The sequence below is a fragment of the Actinia tenebrosa genome, unplaced genomic scaffold (assembly GCF_029948245.1).
Source record: "Actinia tenebrosa isolate PJP-AT-01 unplaced genomic scaffold, QUT_ActTen_1.0 PGA_scaffold15__27_contigs__length_11533743, whole genome shotgun sequence".
Lineage (NCBI taxonomy): Eukaryota > Metazoa > Cnidaria > Anthozoa > Actiniaria > Actiniidae > Actinia > Actinia tenebrosa.
In genome coordinates this window covers 10,825,396-10,844,072 of record NW_028292575.1, presented here as the reverse complement: position 1 = coordinate 10,844,072, position 18,677 = coordinate 10,825,396, and the positions used below count along the sequence as shown (strand labels likewise).

At 35.8% G+C, this 18,677-nt stretch overlaps 2 protein-coding genes, 2 long non-coding RNA genes and 1 pseudogene across 6 annotated transcripts; 2 read left to right on the top strand and 3 right to left on the bottom strand.

The window, feature by feature from the left end:
- Window positions 1-238: 238 nt before the first annotated feature.
- On the bottom strand, window positions 239-1,326 carry LOC116308227 (uncharacterized). Its single transcript, XR_004198487.1, has 2 exons — window positions 1,079-1,326; window positions 239-742 (listed from the first exon to the last, which is right to left on the bottom strand). It is a non-coding gene; the product is annotated as an uncharacterized LOC116308227 (long non-coding RNA).
- Window positions 1,327-2,276: 950 nt separating this feature from the next.
- LOC116308226 (uncharacterized) lies at window positions 2,277-9,970 on the bottom strand. Its single transcript, XM_031718605.2, has 3 exons — window positions 9,819-9,970; window positions 8,492-8,639; window positions 2,277-3,053 (listed from the first exon to the last, which is right to left on the bottom strand). Exons 2-3 carry the CDS (start codon window positions 8,598-8,600, stop codon window positions 2,662-2,664), a joined length of 501 nt encoding a protein of 166 aa, XP_031574465.1. The 5' UTR covers window positions 8,601-8,639; window positions 9,819-9,970; the 3' UTR covers window positions 2,277-2,661.
- Window positions 3,367-5,786, top strand: LOC148911084 (uncharacterized; annotated as a pseudogene). Its single transcript, XR_016119854.1, has 3 exons — window positions 3,367-3,650; window positions 3,937-4,083; window positions 4,166-5,786. The product of XR_016119854.1 is annotated as an uncharacterized LOC148911084 (transcript).
- LOC148911083 (uncharacterized) lies at window positions 5,598-8,485 on the bottom strand. Of its 2 annotated transcripts, XM_089030372.1 has the most exons (4): window positions 7,879-8,485; window positions 7,485-7,678; window positions 7,193-7,356; window positions 5,598-7,012 (listed from the first exon to the last, which is right to left on the bottom strand). In XM_089030372.1, exons 1-4 carry the CDS (start codon window positions 7,892-7,894, stop codon window positions 5,830-5,832), a joined length of 1,557 nt encoding a protein of 518 aa, XP_088886498.1. In that variant the 5' UTR covers window positions 7,895-8,485; the 3' UTR covers window positions 5,598-5,829. The 2 variants fall into 2 exon arrangements, with proteins under 2 accessions (XP_088886498.1, XP_088886497.1); XM_089030371.1 differs by having other exon boundaries at window positions 7,485-8,485.
- A 127-nt stretch (window positions 9,971-10,097) lies between the features above and the next one.
- Window positions 10,098-17,486, top strand: LOC116308224 (uncharacterized). The gene is made up of 2 exons (XR_004198486.2): window positions 10,098-11,460; window positions 12,909-17,486. It is a non-coding gene; the product is annotated as an uncharacterized LOC116308224 (long non-coding RNA).
- Window positions 17,487-18,677: the final 1,191 nt, after the last annotated feature.

Sequence of the window (18,677 nt, the reverse complement as noted above, 5' to 3'; positions counted from 1 at the left end):
TTGTAATAAATTTTAGGTGTTATCCTATCCTACTCCTCCCCAAAAATAGATCGAACTGTTGTGTGACGTCATGGCGGCTTCTCGTACTTTTTGCACCATTTTTTCGGTGGACTGAAGGAAGGAGGGATAGACTTTAAAAAGACATATCATTCAAAATAAAAGCAGCAAATAGGGTTATTAAATGCCTGGTTTGGTGTTGTAAAGACAGGGATTTGTACTTCAACACTTGGTAACAGAATCACAGTGGACATGGCCTCGTTTAATCCGGAAGCATATATTAACATTAACCTTGGGAAAAGAACAATATGGTCGTGTTATCTTCAAGTGTTTGTTCCATTTACACCATTACTATCAGGAATCGTTATTTTATCCAAGCAAAGATAATCCTTCTTGTTTTACTGACTATGCTCAGGCGTTTTTACTTTAATTCTTTAACAGAATGTGTTGATTAGATAACATGAGCCAAGGTTGTCTTCAAAACCATCGTTGTCACGTACATGCATTTAAATGGCTTTTAGGCCTTCAGTCGAGGATTATTTAAGGGTTTTCCCGCGGTTTTCATTCTCCCAACACAAAACCAGCGTTTCTGCATTTTGCAATTCGATCATTTGAAAAACCCAAAAAACAGTGAGCTACAGAGCTATTTGAATGAAACAAAGCTAGGCCATTTGTGGTATATTTATATATTTGTTTAAGCGATGCCTGTGACCTTGACCCGTCCTCGACCTTCACTTTGGACCCGCTGTGAATCAAAACATTTATAGTGACGATAGATCTGGGTGACAATGGAATATATACAGTATTTTAAAAAAAAGCTTAGATAGTAATGACTGTGAGCGCCCTCTTTCATACAATTGTAAGTATTTTTTTGAACAACTGCTTTCTTCAGGAGACAATCGTGAAGTTCGGATATAAAGCGCCCTGTGTGTTGCCTGCTTTTGTGCATAAAATATGGAAAATTTATAATTTAATTCAAATTAAAAATTGCGTCTGCAAAATGCTCATCAAGCAGAACTTAGCTGATACTGTATGTATAGATTGTGCTAGAAAGTAATTTCGTGTAATATTTCATACTTACCAAGAGATTATCCCGGAGATTATCACTTCTTTACGTAACTAAATGAGTGACCAGGAAATTCGTCCAGGAACCCGTCCGCCCACGTACACTGGTACCATCCTACCATCCACCGTTGAGAAGAGCGTAAACTTCACTAGACTGAACAACGTACAAACAACGACTCCAGTAAAAATTTTACAGCAAATTGTAAAACAAAAGACAAAAAAAAAATCTATTAGATTTTTTGGATATATCCTATAGTTCTTCAATCGGCGCATCAGTTTCTTGTTTGAGCTGCTCGTCGAGACACTACCCGGGACAGACCATTGTAGCAAAGAGCAAAGGTTACCGGAGCCATGAATGAGCTTAAGTGCTTATGAACTTTAGGAATTATAGTGCTATGAAATTTCACATATTTTTATCATTCTTATTATTATTATTTATGAATTTAAAAGTGTAGAATTTCAGAACGACACATCGCTGAAAAAAAAAAAAAAAAAGAAAAATCCTGAGTTATAAATAAGTGTCTCTTTTCTTCATGCAGCTTTGAACCTTAGTGGATTAAATATTACAATCAAAGCGTTCACAGTGGCATAACATTCCATTCATTCGGTAAAAAAAGCCCCCTGCTTTTAAACTCGTTCCCCTGCTATTGTGTATGTAAGTGTTCGCACGCAACATGCTCGCCTCGCACAGTCAGAACCCTACGAACCATGTGCCATGACCTCGTCTATTTTTGAACATCGTACGACTTTAGCGGATTTCCGGGCTCCCGCCTTGAACGGTTCTATATTAGGAATTCTGTAACAATATTACAAAATTGTTCTCCATTATTTCACAATCTGACAGGAGTCAAGATGCTGAGATCAACTGGTTGCAAAAACCCAACTGTCATGAAAACGCGTGAAAGAAATAAAACTAAACATGCAAATTCAGTATTTTTCTGTGAACCAATAATTATGTTCCCATTGTACAGAAATTTCTGGAAATATAAGCGTAATTTATTTAAAGGAGGTTAACTAGATAGGGATAACCTCTTTTCACAATTTTTCATGTTTTTTGCTTTTCTTTCTTCTTTTTTCTGTATACAAGGTGATGAATTGTGAATAAACGGTTATGTTAAGAGACTATTCCTAGACTAAAAAAAAAAAAAGACAAATTACATTAGAAGTACGGTAACCATCATATTCCCCCACAGTTAGGAAAAAACATCAATAAATTAATATTCGATAATTCTTTTTATTTACAATAAAAGCTCTTTGCCTTCTTTTTTTCTCTATATTTACACAAAATATCTTATATACAACCCTATCAACATTAACTTTACAAATATTATTTTTGTGAATTTTACTAAACCAGAACCAGTTTGCGACTGCTAAAGAAACCATACAAAATAGGATCGTTCCAGTAAGGATGGGAATAGGTGCAATGGATGTTTTCAAGAAAGAAATATAAAAGTTTTATCAATGAACAGTAAGTAACAATAACTCTAGATTTTTAATAAACAAAGATTTTTCTCTATAAATATGAGCCCAAGTATGTTTTATCTGGCTGCTAAAACACAGCTCATGTTAACATAGTCTTTTTAATTTCGAACGAGTCCGTCACAAAACACACGGTCCAGGTGTCTCCATACTGTAGTCGATGGCATATAACTTGGTCCATGAACACCTCCTCGGCAAACATCCTGACATATAATCAGAACCTTCAAGCAAACTGTGCAAAACCATAGCTACTTTACGGCTGTGGACTGACCCTCCAATTAATATACAGTTTATGCCATAGGGTCGCCATACATAGTTACCACCCCTGAAATGTTTCTTGACTGTTACTAACGAGGCTGGTGTCTCGTATGTATGTCTGTCTGTCACAAGTAGGATGGCATCTGCCTGTAATACTTTTCTCTCCAATAATACGAGTGGATCTTCATAAACTCCTCTGATTGCTGTACTGGGTTCTTCATAAATTAAAATTGGTACACTCACATCTGAGCATTCTGGGGGAAAAATAATACAAAAACATTAGGCTTTAATAAAGGTTTCGCTTTAAAATACTAACATAATAATCCAAAATTTAACACAAATTTATTTTCTTTATAATTTTCGAAATATCTGATACACTATATCTTAAGATTTGTGAAAACAACTCTGAAGCATTTGCGATAGGAAATGTTTTAAATATATTGGAAACTAATTAAAAGTTTGAAATTAATCCGGGAACCGACAAGAGCGTCAAAAACAAAGATTCCTATTGAAATGTAAATGTTAAGCTTACATTTGAATTTCAAATGAGAAATAGGCCCTTTGCAGCTAGTGGTCACGTGCTTGGATACCGCTTAGCAACACAAAACTGGAGAGCAAGCCTTCCAGTAAACAAAAGTTGTAATAGGTCAAGCACGCGTGGTTTTATACGATAGTTTCATCGTTCAAAACGCTTAATCCTTTTGCCCTATCTACAAACACAGTAAGATAATCTTAAATTCTCTCCTTTGGACTCGATTTTTGGTTCGAAGTAACGATATTCTTCGCGTTATCGCGAAAAAATTGTCACCGCCGGCCCGCTCGACGGCTGAAAAACATGGCGACTTCGCAAGGTATGTACTTCAAAACTCTCCTTTTTTTTGGTTTCTTTTCAATTATTGGACTTCTAAAATCTCTAAAATAACAGTTTAGATTGTGAATGGTGATCGATTGTAATTGGACGGCATTTTAATGGACGATTTGTTTATTTTTTGTGAGAGTGATTCCACGTCTAAAGTCAAGACTAACCCATGTTTACATATATTCGCTGTAGATGTTAGAACTCCCGACGAGCCATCACATACCAAGAAAAGGAGAAAATTCTTCGTACTGATATTTTTATATTTATTTTTGTTTTAGATGAAGTAGAAACTCAAGACATCTCTATCTTTCCTTCCCTCACCTTCGATGATGTAGGGAGCTACGCTATAGAGAAGTCTGGCTGCACAAGCACTTCGAAAGCGTACAAATTTATGGCGGAACCAGGCTATTTACATGACGTTAAAGGTACTTGATAGCCAAAATGTTTTTTCTATTTCATTATGATATGAATGGCAGACAATTCACACTAATTTTTCCAATTTTTTAGTGATATATACCGACCAGTGCGTGAGAGTTAAATGCAAGTGTTACCGCTCAATGAGGAAGTCTGAACCACCGCACATTTTAGAGGTGTCAGTCCAGAACAACAATTTGACATTGCTGTCTGGGCTGTGCTCATGTGTAGCCGGGGCAGGTGGATACTGCCATCATGTGATCGGGCTTCTTTATACTATTTAGCCCTTCTTAAGCAACTGGGACATCGGACATTGCCTGATGAGCTAACATGTACCAGCATGAAGCAGCGTTGGAGCATACCTAGAGGATCCAAAATCGCACAAAAAGAAATACAAGACGTGCTAGTGAAAAAACCCCAACTTGGCGCTTCGTACAGTAGATATATCAAGAGTAATTTGTATTCCCCATCTACCCAGTATCCTACCCTCACAAAAGAGCACTTTAATGGCTTCCAACCACCTTATCCTCTCTTTACAACCATTCTGCCCAATCAAGATCAACTTGGCAATATCCCATTTGTACAGAGCAAGTTTGGAAATGTCCCAAAAGGCTGTGTCCTGTCATATCAACAAAAGATGTCAACTGACTACATCATAAATGATTTTACTTGCACTTCTTTCCCAGAGCTTCCCCTCTCAAGTGCAGAGGACAGATTTAATAACAATGTGTCAATCTGTCTTGACAGTCGTCAACAATCTATATTTGGAACATTGTCTGTGACAACAGAGTCATCACTGAGAGTGCAGCAGCAAACAGTCACTCAAAGTCAGAGTGATGTATGGCACCTGCTCAGAAAAAAAAGGGTAACAGCAAGCAAATTTGGCATTGTCGCTCGCCGGGTGTCACATTTTGACACCCTTGTCAATCAGCTAAACCCCACCAGATTTGTACAAACTGCAGCAATGAGAAGAGGCATTGAACTTGAACCACATGCTGCCATGGTCTATGCTAGCAATGCAAAGGGTGGAAGAGTAAACCTCTTCCCATCTGGGCTGATTGTCCACCCAAAGTGCCCATGGCTAGGTTGTAGCCCAGACAGGAAAGTTTATGACCTTGATGCCGTAAATAATGGTCAGAATCCCTTTGGCTTGTTAGAAATAAAGGTCGTTAAAGAGGGGGAAACATCATTTGACAATGTGAGGTATCTCACCAAGGACCAGAACACTAACCAGTACAAACTGAAAACAACAGACATTTATTATTACCAGATCCAGTGCCAGCTTGGACTCACAGGATTAGAATGGTGTGATTTTTTCAGTTACATTGACGAAAATTTGTTTGTTTGCTCTAGAATTAATTTTGATTCAGTGTTTTTCCAGCAAGCAAAGGACAAAGTTGATAGTTTTTTCTTCAATTACTATTTACATTAATACACTAAGATTTTTGTTGTTGTTCTCAAACCATGGCCAGATTTCTTATGATAACAAATATTATATTATTTTTATTAATGACAAATCAATTCATAATCTTAATTTATTTTTTATTATATTTATATCATATTAGTATTATATTTATTTGTGCTATTTAGATTTTGTGTTTGTTCATTAGTTTTTTTTTTTGAGTTTTCATTTACAAACAAATTGAAATAGTTACAAAAAGCAATCCAAGACACATGATAAACCAACCTGCATTAAAGATTATCTAATGGGTTATGTAAGCCACATTAATCATACATTCACCAACTTCTTACAGACACTATGCCTCATTATTACCATTGGATAAAATAAGTGGGCCTTGAAAATTTGTAAGGAGGCAGGCTACAGTATATAACTGATTGACTGAACCTAAAGTGGACAATGGCACATCTGAATCAAAAAAGTGGTACTCTTTGACTCTTCTTATTGCCCTCTCGACATGAATTCTAAGACTTGCTAGTGTCTTTGTTTTTTGAACATCTGCGGCAGAGAATTGTTCCTGACTTTCAAGAAACGGAGGAATATTTAACTCTACCCGCTTCTCCCTAAGTAAATCTTCAATGTCAAACCCTTTGTCTGCCATGACTGAATCACCAGGTTCTAACAAATCTAGAATGCCGCTGCACCTTGTGATTTCCTTATCACTAATCCCCCCTGTGTAAAGGCTAGAAACGAAGCTAATAGCTCCATTAGGGGTAATGCCTATCAAACCCTTGAGTGTAGTATTACTCTTATAACTAGAATAAAGCTGCGACTGAAGTAGTAGGGAGGTAGGTGTTTGAACAAAAATCTCTGTACAATCTAAAATGACACGTGTGCTTGCATAAAGCTTTTTAAAACCTTCTGGCATAAACCTATCAACATCTTGCCTTGAAGGCCAGATCACTTGACTACCAAGAAGAAAATACAAAAAATTAGTCCATGTGATCAATTTCCTGCAAACTGACGATTTATGTATTCGGAACCTATGAGCTAAATCCTGTCCGAATAGACCTAGTTTGAGGCGTACACAAAACATAAACAATTCATCCACAAGAAGCATATTTCTTGAGTCTGGTCTACTTTCTCTTTCTCCAGAGGCATAACAATATGTCATTTGTGCAGCACATGGCTGCAAAAACTTAAAAAAGAACTGAATATGTAAATAGGATGGGAAACCTGTATAAAATCTTATGATCTCATTGTCTGTGCCAAATCTCTCAAGCCCAAATTTATTAAGTGCTAATTGTTCTGCAGCTTGCCTCTTAATGTCCTCAATTTCTTTTGCAGCTTCAACTTTAACCCTTTTTATTTCAGTGAGGGCAGCTGCAGTTTCATTTCTACTTTGTTCAAGTTGCTTTTGTGCATCTTGGAACTGTGCTCTGAGTGACTGGACTTGTGCTTGTAGGTCATCCATGCTGAAGGTTGTAGAAGTGCTGGGACTATTATCTTCATTGTCATCACTTTCATCTGTCTGAGTGTCTCTGTAAAAAGGTTTTGAAATTATGATGACACTCAGTTCACACTAAATAAAAAATTATAAAAGACTAAATTATTAAAATTATAAAATTATTTTGGTTTAAACCAAAATAAACATCAAGTACAATTCCATCAGTCAAGTCTAAATGAAATGTATTGAAGTAGAAATATGTGATATTCATTACCTATCTACTTGTCGAATTATCTTTCTTCTTGCTTTGGATTTGGTTGACCAGTCAAAGATTGATGGTACAGCTTCTCTTTTTAGCAACTGACGTCCAGAATCAGTGGGAGGATTGTAATCTTCCTCAGTGAAGTGTTTTGAGCACACTCTGGTACTTTTGTTAACCTATTATAAATCAAATGTCCTTTTAATAACAATGTAACTGTATTCAACTATTTTTATCTTCATTACAGTTTTTTAAAGATCCACAGGCAATTCGTATTGTGCATTGATATTGTTAGATTCCTATATACCTTGAAGTGTGGGCCCACATCTCTTCGTATCTTCACCAGCCATTCCTTTTTCAATTGCTCATCCCTTGCACGGCCTGGTAAGCGGTGAAACTTTAAATCAGGATGATATCGAGAATCTCCGTTACACAAGGGAACACAACAATGGTACGAAGAATTTTTCTTGGTATGTGATGGCTCGTCGGGAGTTCTAACATCTACAGCGAATATATGTAAACATGGGTTAGTCTTGACTTTAGACGTGGAATCACTCTCACAAAAAATAAACAAATCGTCCATTAAAATGCCGTCCAATTACAATCGATCACCATTCACAATCTAAACTGTTATTTTAGAGATTTTAGAAGTCCAATAATTGAAAAGAAACCAAAAAAAAGGAGAGTTTTGAAGTACATACCTTGCGAAGTCGCCATGTTTTTCAGCCGTCGAGCGGGCCGGCGGTGACAATTTTTTCGCGATAACGCGAAGAATATCGTTACTTCGAACCAAAAATCGAGTCCAAAGGAGAGAATTTAAGATTATCTTACTGTGTTTGTAGATAGGGCAAAAGGATTAAGCGTTTTGAACGATGAAACTATCGTATAAAACCACGCGTGCTTGACCTATTACAACTTTTGTTTACTGGAAGGCTTGCTCTCCAGTTTTGTGTTGCTAAGCGGTATCCAAGCACGTGACCACTAGCTGCAAAGGGCCTATTGTTATTGATAATCTCCAAAATCGAACAAAACATGTGACACCATTAGCAAGATGTTAAAAAATAAAACTGCTTTTTGTTCAAAGGGTAAAAAATAACGACGTTCTGCAGGTAATATATTAGGTGACTCAAAATGAAAAGAAAAAAAATGTTTTGAAACCAGTGGATCTTTGCAGAACGCGAAAACAACACACGTCAAGGGATGACATATTTTGCTGGAAATAATCCAACTCGCCGCTTCCCGGGGGAATGGGGGATTTAAAAACAACCCAAGTATTGATATCAGAAAAAATAATCCCGGGCAAAGAGAACTTACCGAAAAGCGAGATGTGATGTCCTTGGTCGCAAAGCTGTTTTAAGACATATTGAGCTTGGTTGAGACCATGGTTGGTAGCGATGAAGTCAGCAAACAATACAATCTTCATGATTATTTTTTCTCTTTTCTCTCCTTTCTTCGCAGTAGCCTAAAAATAAGAATGAAAAAGTATTGAAATCGATGCGCATATGGATATTTAAAAGAAATCTACATTGCAATTAACGAAAACCTTGCATCATAATATTATATTGAACTAGCTTGCTTTCGTTTACATTAATATATCTCACACGATCGGCTGCAAAGATTTTCACAAAAATAGCTACTACTTGATACTTTAAAAAATTTAATCGGATTTTCCAAGTGCTGGTTTAAATAAAGCAAACTAGAGAACGAAAAAAATAGTTTTACCAGCTTCCAAATCGTTAAAAACAAGTCATAAATTATTTAGTATTGTGAAATTTCTCTCGCTTCCAAAGCTTACTGATCAACAACAAGTTTCTGTGGTTATTGGAAAGTAAACGATCCTAACATCAGCTGAAAGTTATGAATAAATGAAAAAATAATATATAAGAATTGCTGGCACTAAAATAAAACGAAAGATTCTGGTCTGAAGACGTCGGCAGTCTTCGGATTTGAAAACACGGTTTCGAAAACATATGTCAAAGGAAGAAATTATCGGCTGGAGAAATAACTTTTGGACAAAGACAGAATAAATGTTCAAGGAGCTAGGTGCTGAGCTGAGATTAAACTTGTTTAAGGAATTTAAAACTCTGGAAGTATGAGCAAAGACGAACTGTGGATCAGTCAAAATCGAAATGCTGCGGAACAGAAGCGAACGTGTCAAGTTTCAGTGTCAACAGCAGGAGAGTCGTACGTGCTGAAGACATTAAGGTTTTGCAACCCAGATTCTATGCTTTCGCAGACATTTTCAAGCTTTAAGAACGTTCACAAGACAGGAAAAATGATTTAAACGAACCTTGGAATATTTTGAATCGCTCAAAGAACATACCGTTAATCGACGATAGAATGCTTTATTTAAAAACCGCTTTTGTCGGAAAATTTTCAAAAGCTCGATTTTATAGCTTTAACTGCAGCTTAAATGAACTAAAACTTTGAAATAAAGGTTGTTAAATGATGTTGAGGTGTAATCGAAGCGAATATATATCTAAACATCAAGAAATGAGCGGAAATCTGTTGACAAGACAAAAGAAAAAAATTTTTGCTTGCGAAGTACTTTGAAAAACGCTCGTGAACGAAGCAGAAATAGCTCCGCTAAACGCTCAAAATTTGACGCAGAAATAAGAAAATAGTTGAAAAGGATTCTTACCTTAGTTTTATGATGATCCAGAAAGAATTCTGTCCAGCAAATTGGGTTGAAAACTCCGATTTGCAGTTCACCTTCTTTCTATTGATAGAATACAATCTTATCCAGTTCTTTCAGGGGAAAACTCGCAACAGATGAGAAGCTGACACTCGAGGTCGGCTTTTATACAGCACTGTGTGACGTCACCTGTCAATCATGGCTCAACAATAGATCATTGGACACGCTCTTGTAAACAATGAATGTCACGGAGTGTCACGTTCGACAATATTCAAACATGATTATACCAAAACCATGGACAAAAGATTCATCAAAACGTCTTTTCAAACGAATTTTTTTCGAAGCAACAATTTGCGCGCGATAGATTTTTGGTTGTTGTTCTAGTGATACGCGTGATTCTCAAGGGACATCACAGCTTTTATTATTAGTGACCTCACACTTTGCAATGCACAATAGAACTTCGAGTTGATGTATGTAAATGAACATTATTGTTTTGTTTGATTATAAGCGCCTGGCTGGCGTAAGCGTTAATAATATAATATAATAATATTTATTTATAAAGCGCAAATACAAATCTGTTCTAAGCGCTAGTAAACAAACGACAAAGACAACGACAAAATAAAATTATTTACAAAGAATATGCTAATTTGAAGAGATAAGTTTTAAGTTCAGTTTTGAATGAGGCAAGACTTGATGCATTTCGGAGAGATATTGGAAGTGAGTTCCAGAGTTCAGGAGCAGCCACAGAGAAGGAGCGATGACCATAAGATTTAAGATTATAAGAATGTGCTGATAGAAGAACTTGTGATGCAGAACGAAGATTACGGTTCGGTTTATACACTGAAATGAGTTCCCGGATATAGATAGGAGATTGGCCATGAAGAGCTTTAAAAGTAAGTAATAGGATTTTATATTTGATTCTAGATTCAATTGGTAGCCAATGCAGATTAACGAGGATAGGTGTAATGTGGTCATGTTTATGGGAAAGAGTGATTATTCTGGCAGCAGCATTCTGTACAGATTGTAGTTTATCTAAGAGTTTGTTTGGTAAGCCAAAGAGCAGAGAGTTACAGTTGTCGAGTTTGGAGGATATGAACGCGTGGACGAGAGTTTCAGTTGTTTTCAAAGAGATGTATTTTCTTATTTTAGCAATGTTTCTGAGATGATAAAAAGAAGACTTGCAAATATTATTCACATGACGAACCAAAGTAAGATGCGTATCAAATATGACACCAATGTTCCGAGCATGCATTGAGGGCATTATCACATCAGAACCAAATTGAAGAGAAGGAAGAGTTAACTGTGGGCTGTGCTTTGAAGAAAATAACAGGAATTCAGTTTTGCCTTTATTTAGTTTCAATTTATTTGTAGTCATCCAAGCATCAATATCAGATAGACAGTTTTCAATCAGATTCATGGAATCATTAAGGGACAAATCATCATTACAGGAGAAAGGAATATATAATTGAGTGTCATCAGCATAAAGGTGGAAAGACATTCTGTGTATTCGGAGGATATCAGCTACTGGAGAAGTATAAAGGAGATACAACAAAGGACCAAGTACAGAACCTTGAGGTACGCCACAATCAAGTTGAAGGGCTTCAGAAGAAAAATCATCAATGGAAACAAATTGAAAGCGATCAGTGAGGTAGGACTTAAACCATTGAAGAGCTATGCCAGAAATGCCAAATTTTGTATGGAGACGATCTATATGTTGATCAATGTAATGTTGTTAAAGCGTTCTTTATTATGCGTATATATAAAGACCTAAACCCTCTGATTATGGGTCGATCTTGAAAGGTTCCCTTTCACTTTAAAACGAAGTAATAATACTTAAAAAGCCAAAATTAACTTAACGAAATAGTCCTTAAAAACAAATTCAAACCATTTTAGTGTCTTTCCTTTGCTAATAAACGTGTTTATAAATTATCACGCAACAGGGGAGATGAGATGCGTGATTTTGTTAACATCGATCTTACCACCAAATTTTGTATACGTGGGAAAAAAAATTGCAGTCAAGTTGAAGTTGACTCAGATACTATCTTTTATTTAAGAAAGTGTGATGAAATTCTGCGTGATCATTTCGTGAGGTTACGTTACATCCTTATATAGGCCATGAAATGATCTCAAAAGCAAAGAAATGAGGTTAGAAAGATCAAAGGACGACAACACGTATACCACAGTTGCGGCGTGAAAAGTGGCATGAGCGAACACCTTGAAAAATCCTGACGAATTTTTAACGTTTCTTTAAAGATCAAAAGAAAAGAATCCACATTTCGTGTCTTTCTGGTTCAAATATAAGTTCAAACTTGCACATGTTTAGTAATTGTCATGTCTTGGATATTTACAGAATATGGCTTGATGCCAATATTTAAGTTTTCATGGCTTTTGCAAACATTGCAGAATTTGTGTAGTACCTTTGAGGGAGATCAAACTCGCTTTCACCCCAAATAAATGACTGCATTAGCAAAACCAGGAAATGAATGAGAAGGAAAGAAAATAATTTAATAAATTTGCGATATATTTTTGATTTCTGTAGTTGAAGTGGATTTTTTTCGTGAAATGACTTGGAAAAGATCCATTATTGCTGTGGCTGCCTGCCCGATATGACGGATAAACCCGGACAATGATATCAGACAAAAGACTATTGTGAGGTTTGAATTGTTTTTAAGACTTGCTCAGACTTGCTTACCTAATAAATAATACTAAAGATATCATTAACAAAATCAAAAGTTTGATAATGAATATTTTTTGCTTACGATCCAAGTTTTTTAATGAGCATTAAAGAGACCTCATGCAATTCATGAACTTCAATTTCCTAAATCCTTTTCTTTTCTTTTTCTCTCCTGATTTTCAACAAAACAAACCCAAAACCCTGCAAAGGGTCTAAGGAAGCTGCAAAACCACAAAATCTATTGTTTCTGCATTGATACATGTGCAGTAAAGAAGCTATTTTTAAGTATGACTAACGTTTTGATGTCACTTGCAAAAACAAAGTTCCGACAAAAGGAAAAAAAATCCCATATCAAAAATATAAACTTAATGTTTTCAAATCAACCTAATATCACGGTAATCTTGCCTTTTGTTCTTTTGAAGGACTGGAAATGGAAGACGTGAGTTCTAAAAAAAACTTTTTTATTGCAAAAGCTCCAGTAGGACTGAAGATAAGTAAGTGAGGTATATTCTAATAAAGGCTATTGTCGTAATATTCCATAGGCGTAAAACTTCTATTTTTGATAATGATTTACTAACATCTTTTAATCTTTTCGCTATTAGATCCAGGGATGTTTTGTGTAATATCCCACTGCTACAATAAGTGTAGTTTTTTTCGCTCAAAGGCAAGTACTTGAAAGTCGGTAGTGACAAGACCGTTCGCAAAAGTTTGATTGATCTTTTTTCGCGGTATTAGGAAACGATAAACCACCTTCTTTAAATTGTAAAAACATATAATAAACACATAAAAATAGGCAAAATAAGGTAGTGAAGTTTCTAATAATCCCAACAAAATACCCCCAAGCTACTTAAGTCATCATAAAGTGAGTCGATAAGGTGCAGAATATAAACAAGTTTATTGTGTTACTTCATATTTCTTATGAGTAATTAATGACATGTTTTTTTCACTACTTTGCTTAAAAACGGTTATTTTTGGCACATTAACTGTTTTTCCTGACATCTTATGGATTTACCAGTTCGTTTGTTTGTTTGTTTTTTCTCGTTAATTAAGCTACAGTTGTAATTTTTCTAGAAATTTCTTGAAAAAGACAGACAGACAGACAGACAGGCAGAGTGACAGAGAGAGCAGAGATCGAAAGGCAACCAACTGGTAGTATTAGGGTAACAAGGTTGCATAACCAAGCGAGCGCAAGTAATTCCGCTTCGACTCTATTTTAACCATTACCGCCCACGGACAAGGCATTCGGCAATAGTTAATCCACTAAAAACTATTAAATAAGAAATAATTGCAGATAATTTTCGGAAATATAAATGGGGAGGTGAAGAGAAGGTCTTAATTTGAAATTATTGCTAGAACTTACTAGATTGTTCTTCACTAGATTGTTTTTTCCTTAAATGAATGCGTGATTCTTTCTAGATCTCAGTTGAAACTATTTCATTTTCACGAAAAAAAATCTCTGAGAGAGTAAAAGCTAGGAGATAAAAAAAAAAAAGACTTAACTCGAAGCCTTAAGGGTAAGTGGGAAAATGTTTGAAACGCTTTCAAATCTTGCTCAAACAATGGAAAGATGTGAAAATTGCGAGACAATAAATAACATGTGATGTAACGAGGTAAAAGCGAAAGGTGAAAACTGCCAATTGTTTTACAAATTTGTTAAAACAAGAATAGAACAACAGCTTAACAATGAAAATTTTTTTGGAGCATAAAACATGGTCGAAGTATCAGTTGGTATGCGTGGGCGTATGTATTTTCGCACTGTTAAGTTTAATGGCATAACGCTGTAAGAAGAAATTAACGACACACTACCGCTTTCAAACCTGGAAATTTTGACCTATATTTATTCAATTTCGAAACCGCTGTTCCTCACAGACTAATTATCAAAGCGATATACAGTAATTACGAGAAATATTATACGCCTTTCTTTCTTTATGCATCACGAAGTTTAAAACCCGTATGAATAGAAACACCAGCATCTAATGGAAACCCCAAGGAAAATAGACTAATGTTTCTATCAATATTACATGTGCAGGGGTAGAGAGACGTGACTGTGTCTTAGATTAAATTTATTATAGTAAAATGAAATATTTCGTCTAGAATCTGGTGATAAGGGACTACACAGCGGGAGATGTTGGAGTACTCCGGAAATCTCTTCTCAGTTTTGTTTTCTATTTTATTTCTATTTTATTTTCGTAGTTAACACTGTTGGACTAGAAAATGAGTTCCTTCATTCGTTGTATCTCCCATCTGTGTCCTTTGAAATTAAACTACCTAGAGCTATATATCTTTGTTTGAATAGTTAGCTGTGGAAAACTATTTTTTAAACACGACTGGGAGTACAGAATTTTAGACGATTTGACACCTAAGTCCATTTGGTAATCTATATTCTAGCTTGCAAACATATAGTTGCTTTAGGGAATGAATAGTATAAGCTCTGCTGCTTATGATTAGATATTTTCCCTAAGTATCAGGTGATCCGACTACAGACAGGTGACCAGCACGTCCGACCTTTTACAACTCTCATTCGAAATTAAGATTTACTTACAAATTTCAAGCTGTTTTTAGTAGAGCTTTTTCCTTATTAGAAAGTAAAATAGGCCATTGTTTTTTTTTGGAAGAATTAATTGGAAGGGAGGGAACGGAATGAAGTGAACTGATAGCGAATCAGAATTCTCTATACGTAGCCTTGGCAACGAATGACTTGGTATCCGTTTCAGTGGGATTTTTATTGAAAAAAACGTTTGAAAACCACATCAAAAATTTCCGGGGAAAGTTTCAAATCTAAAGAATATAGTTAACGAACAATCTCGTGTAGCATTATGTAGTTTTTTCTTCCTTATGTGTATGCTTTTAAGCTTAGTGTCAAAAAGAAAAAGACAGTTTATCGGAAATGAAATGATTTTTTTTCACATTCACAGAGGAAGTATGGATTGAAACTTAAACGTTATTTTTTTATCTTATTGAAATTATAGAAGAAATAATTGCAGATTTAATTGAATTTTTCCTCGTTTCATCGAATAATTTTATTATTTGTCTAGTGTCCCGTATCCATGAATAAGTAAATACTTTATTTTCAATAGGAAAACACGAAACTGTGCCCCGGCTCGTAGTCCAACAAAAATGACATATTTCTCTGCCTTATGCAGTAGCATAGAGACTACACCAAGATTTTTTCTTGATTTTGAAGATTCTAGCTAATATAAATGACGAGTTTTCGTTTCGTGCAGTGAAACCAATTTTGACACCTAAGAAGAAGAACTTCACACCTAGCAAAAGTTTTGAAAAATATTGTAAAGTGTCGCTGGAACACGTCAAGAAAGCACGCAGATTCATCCACGATATTTATCGTGATAGTTTGTTTGACATTGCTAGGAACAATATTAGATAATCCGTGAGTTCTTTCGCCTCTTGGGAAACGACTCATATACATCTTTCTATGGGTCGGTCCCAAAAACGAAAGGGCCGCTAAAATTCTTGCTAAAATTGAGAGGAGAAGATTGTTTTTGTTACGAAAAGATTCAACAGAGGAACTTCAAATTTCTATAAGTTTTTGCAACGGCCATCCGTGGCACAAGGAGATTTAAAATATGCTCTTGAAAGCACAAAAAAAAAAAAAAAAAAAAAAAAAAAAAATCCAAGCAATGGGGGGAAAATCCCATTCCTATTATTCAAAGTGTATCTTTTCAGTGCAAATTGAATAACAATGATCCCAGTTCAAATTCTTATTCTCAAGACATCGTTTTTCGAATCTTTTTGACTTCCAACACGAGCTGCCCAGCAGAATGTAGATCTAATCCAATCAATTTTGATTGGCGTATCCATTAGCAACTGCGGTTTCGTGTATCCAGGTTTGCACAGCCGATAACCGCGAAGAATGAAGGGAAGACAAATATTCAAAGTCTAAAATCCATAATAAAAAAAAGGTTTTGAACATGTAATATGAGCAATTTACAGAGATAGATAAGTAAGTGCATTAAGTTGAATTTCCTGTAGCGGGAATAACTTAAACTGAAATTCTCAGTTTTAAAAGATGTTCAATGATCTTTATTGTTAACCTCAAATGTAAAGGTTCTTAATGTTTTTTGGTCACATTTTTTTACAAATAAAAAGGAAGTCATTAGTCTATGCTTTTCTCGGCCAGTACGTGCTTATAGATGATTACTTCATACCAGTTTTTTTCGCTATAAATGGCTTGTTTTTTACTCGGACTTTCAAAACGTCCAATCTCAAGTAATTGATGATACGCACAGATCACCTCCCTTTTCTCTCGAGATGCTTCAATCGTCTACAATTCCCTCACGTCTTGGTATCCTTATCATAATAAGGCAGTTCAGACTGCTATAACTATTGTCTCCATTCATAACCTTTTAACTCCTTTGACTACTAAACTAAAAAAAAAAAAAACTCCGAAGATTCAATACGATTGTTGTCATAATGCATACGGCTCAATGCATATGTTTATTACAGGGGCTTAGCAAATATTTGGTTTAGGGTCCCTAGATTTGAGAAGCTACGTGCTGGATGGTATTGGAAAGTCGTGTAATGCTGCACGCATAGAGCTACTACAGTCATGATAGTAATACCATGCAGCGTTGTATTGGCTCCTTAAAATAAAGACAATGCACTACAAAGCGCTAAAAGGTATTTTTCTATGATACATGAGCCAAAGTCCCAGTTGATTTGAACTAAATTCTGGTTGAGTAAATATGTCAGGATGTGGACGTGATGTTATCAGGGCAGTTGCGCGTTTGCTCGACATCCGTTCGCGTTACGCCAAAAGCTCCCTAGGGAGGGTGGGGTGCGAACCTAATATTGAGGTGTACGTGCAGGTCACTATCAAGGTAAATACATATTTTTTTAAAACATTGTTTTTTTTGTTTGTTTGTTTTTTTTGTGCTAGAGTCATTTTTTTCGATGGGAGGGTAGAGTGCGTAGGCAAAGACTTTCAGACTCAAGTTTTCTTGCATGAATTATACACAAATAAACAAGAATTGGACTACCTCTTCTACAGTATTGTCATGCTACTTCCCTTGGTTGGGTAACGGTCAATATCTAACCACTATTTCACAACATAATATCGCAAATTTCCGTCAACAAACTGGGCCAGGTTTGTGACCTTTTGTCACTGACGCATTAATTAATTTCATAAATGATCATCCGGGTTTGTCTGTTGACGTATGACTGCCTCTTGATAGTGAGAAGATCTCGTTGGAGTGTGCAAAATGTAGCGTAGACTGCGTAGCCTCGTAGTAGCGCTACGCAAGCTAAATTTACCATTATTATAGTAATGTGAATGAATGACATGTCTGCATATGAGTGTATTTCTTGACTAGCTCATAGTAAAAGTCATTTAAAAGTCGTTCTCGCAAACATATTATCTTTTTAAAAACAGTAACTGCGTTTCGTGCTATTACGGGTCAATGCCTTTCCTAGACCCATCTCTTAATATCAATGCAAATAATTCAAACAGAAAAGAACAATTGAGACTCCATTATCGAACGGAAAGGAAATCGAGTCAGGAAAAACAGTGCGACATAACGGCTGGTGCAACGCTCGGCCCTGACTCTGGGATTCTCAAATCAAAGGTCGGTTGCCTTAGCAGCCAAAAACCAGCAAAGGCAATATATAAAGTCCAAATGTAAACAAAGTGAGCAACGATGCCCAATATTAATGACGCTAAATATTCCGACTGACGTACAGGAAAAGAATTACAGAATTTTAAGAACAATTCTTCTTTTTCGATTATTCTTCAACTTTTAGTGGTACAAGTCTAGAGACTTCTGTACTATAACGTTGTTGCATGGCATGTGTCAGCCATTAGGTGGATCCTTAATCCTCTTCATGTCCACTCGACCATTTGGTTTACACGTGCATTAATCATAATATGACCCTCATGATCATTACATGATCACATAATATAAACACTAACGACATCTAGCAAAAAAATACACACACCTGTACGAGAAACTATGACTAATCGAGATGGAAATTCTCGATCTAAAAAACAAGTACCTTTCTGCGTCAACGTAGGTTTAACTACAAGTAAAATGGTGCAAATAGATATGTAATAGATCCATTGTATATTGTTTTTTATCGTACGGATGCACGGTTGGCTGAATAAATCCACGGTTTGCAGTTTCGATCAAAGAGCATTATTTTTTTTATCAAGAGCACATGAATCGAAGGTTTGATCA

What these genes read in the sequence shown, in the direction of transcription:
- LOC148911083 (XM_089030371.1), bottom strand. Translation starts at nt 7,760, where the DNA reads ATGGACGATTTGTTTATTTTTTGTGAGAGTGATTCCACGTCTAAAGTC. An exon ending in ATGTGGGCCCACACTTCAAG is followed by an intron (nt 7,357 to 7,484) that starts GTATATAGGAAT and finishes GATTTATAATAG; the next exon opens with GTTAACAAAAGTACCAGAGT. An exon ending in ATAATTCGACAAGTAGATAG is followed by an intron (nt 7,013 to 7,192) that starts GTAATGAATATC and finishes ACCTTTTTACAG; the next exon opens with AGACACTCAGACAGATGAAA.
- LOC116308226 (XM_031718605.2), bottom strand. Translation starts at nt 8,600, where the DNA reads ATGAAGATTGTATTGTTTGCTGACTTCATCGCTACCAACCATGGTCTC. An exon ending in ACATCACATCTCGCTTTTCG is followed by an intron (nt 3,054 to 8,491) that starts GTAAGTTCTCTT and finishes TTTTTCCCCCAG; the next exon opens with AATGCTCAGATGTGAGTGTA.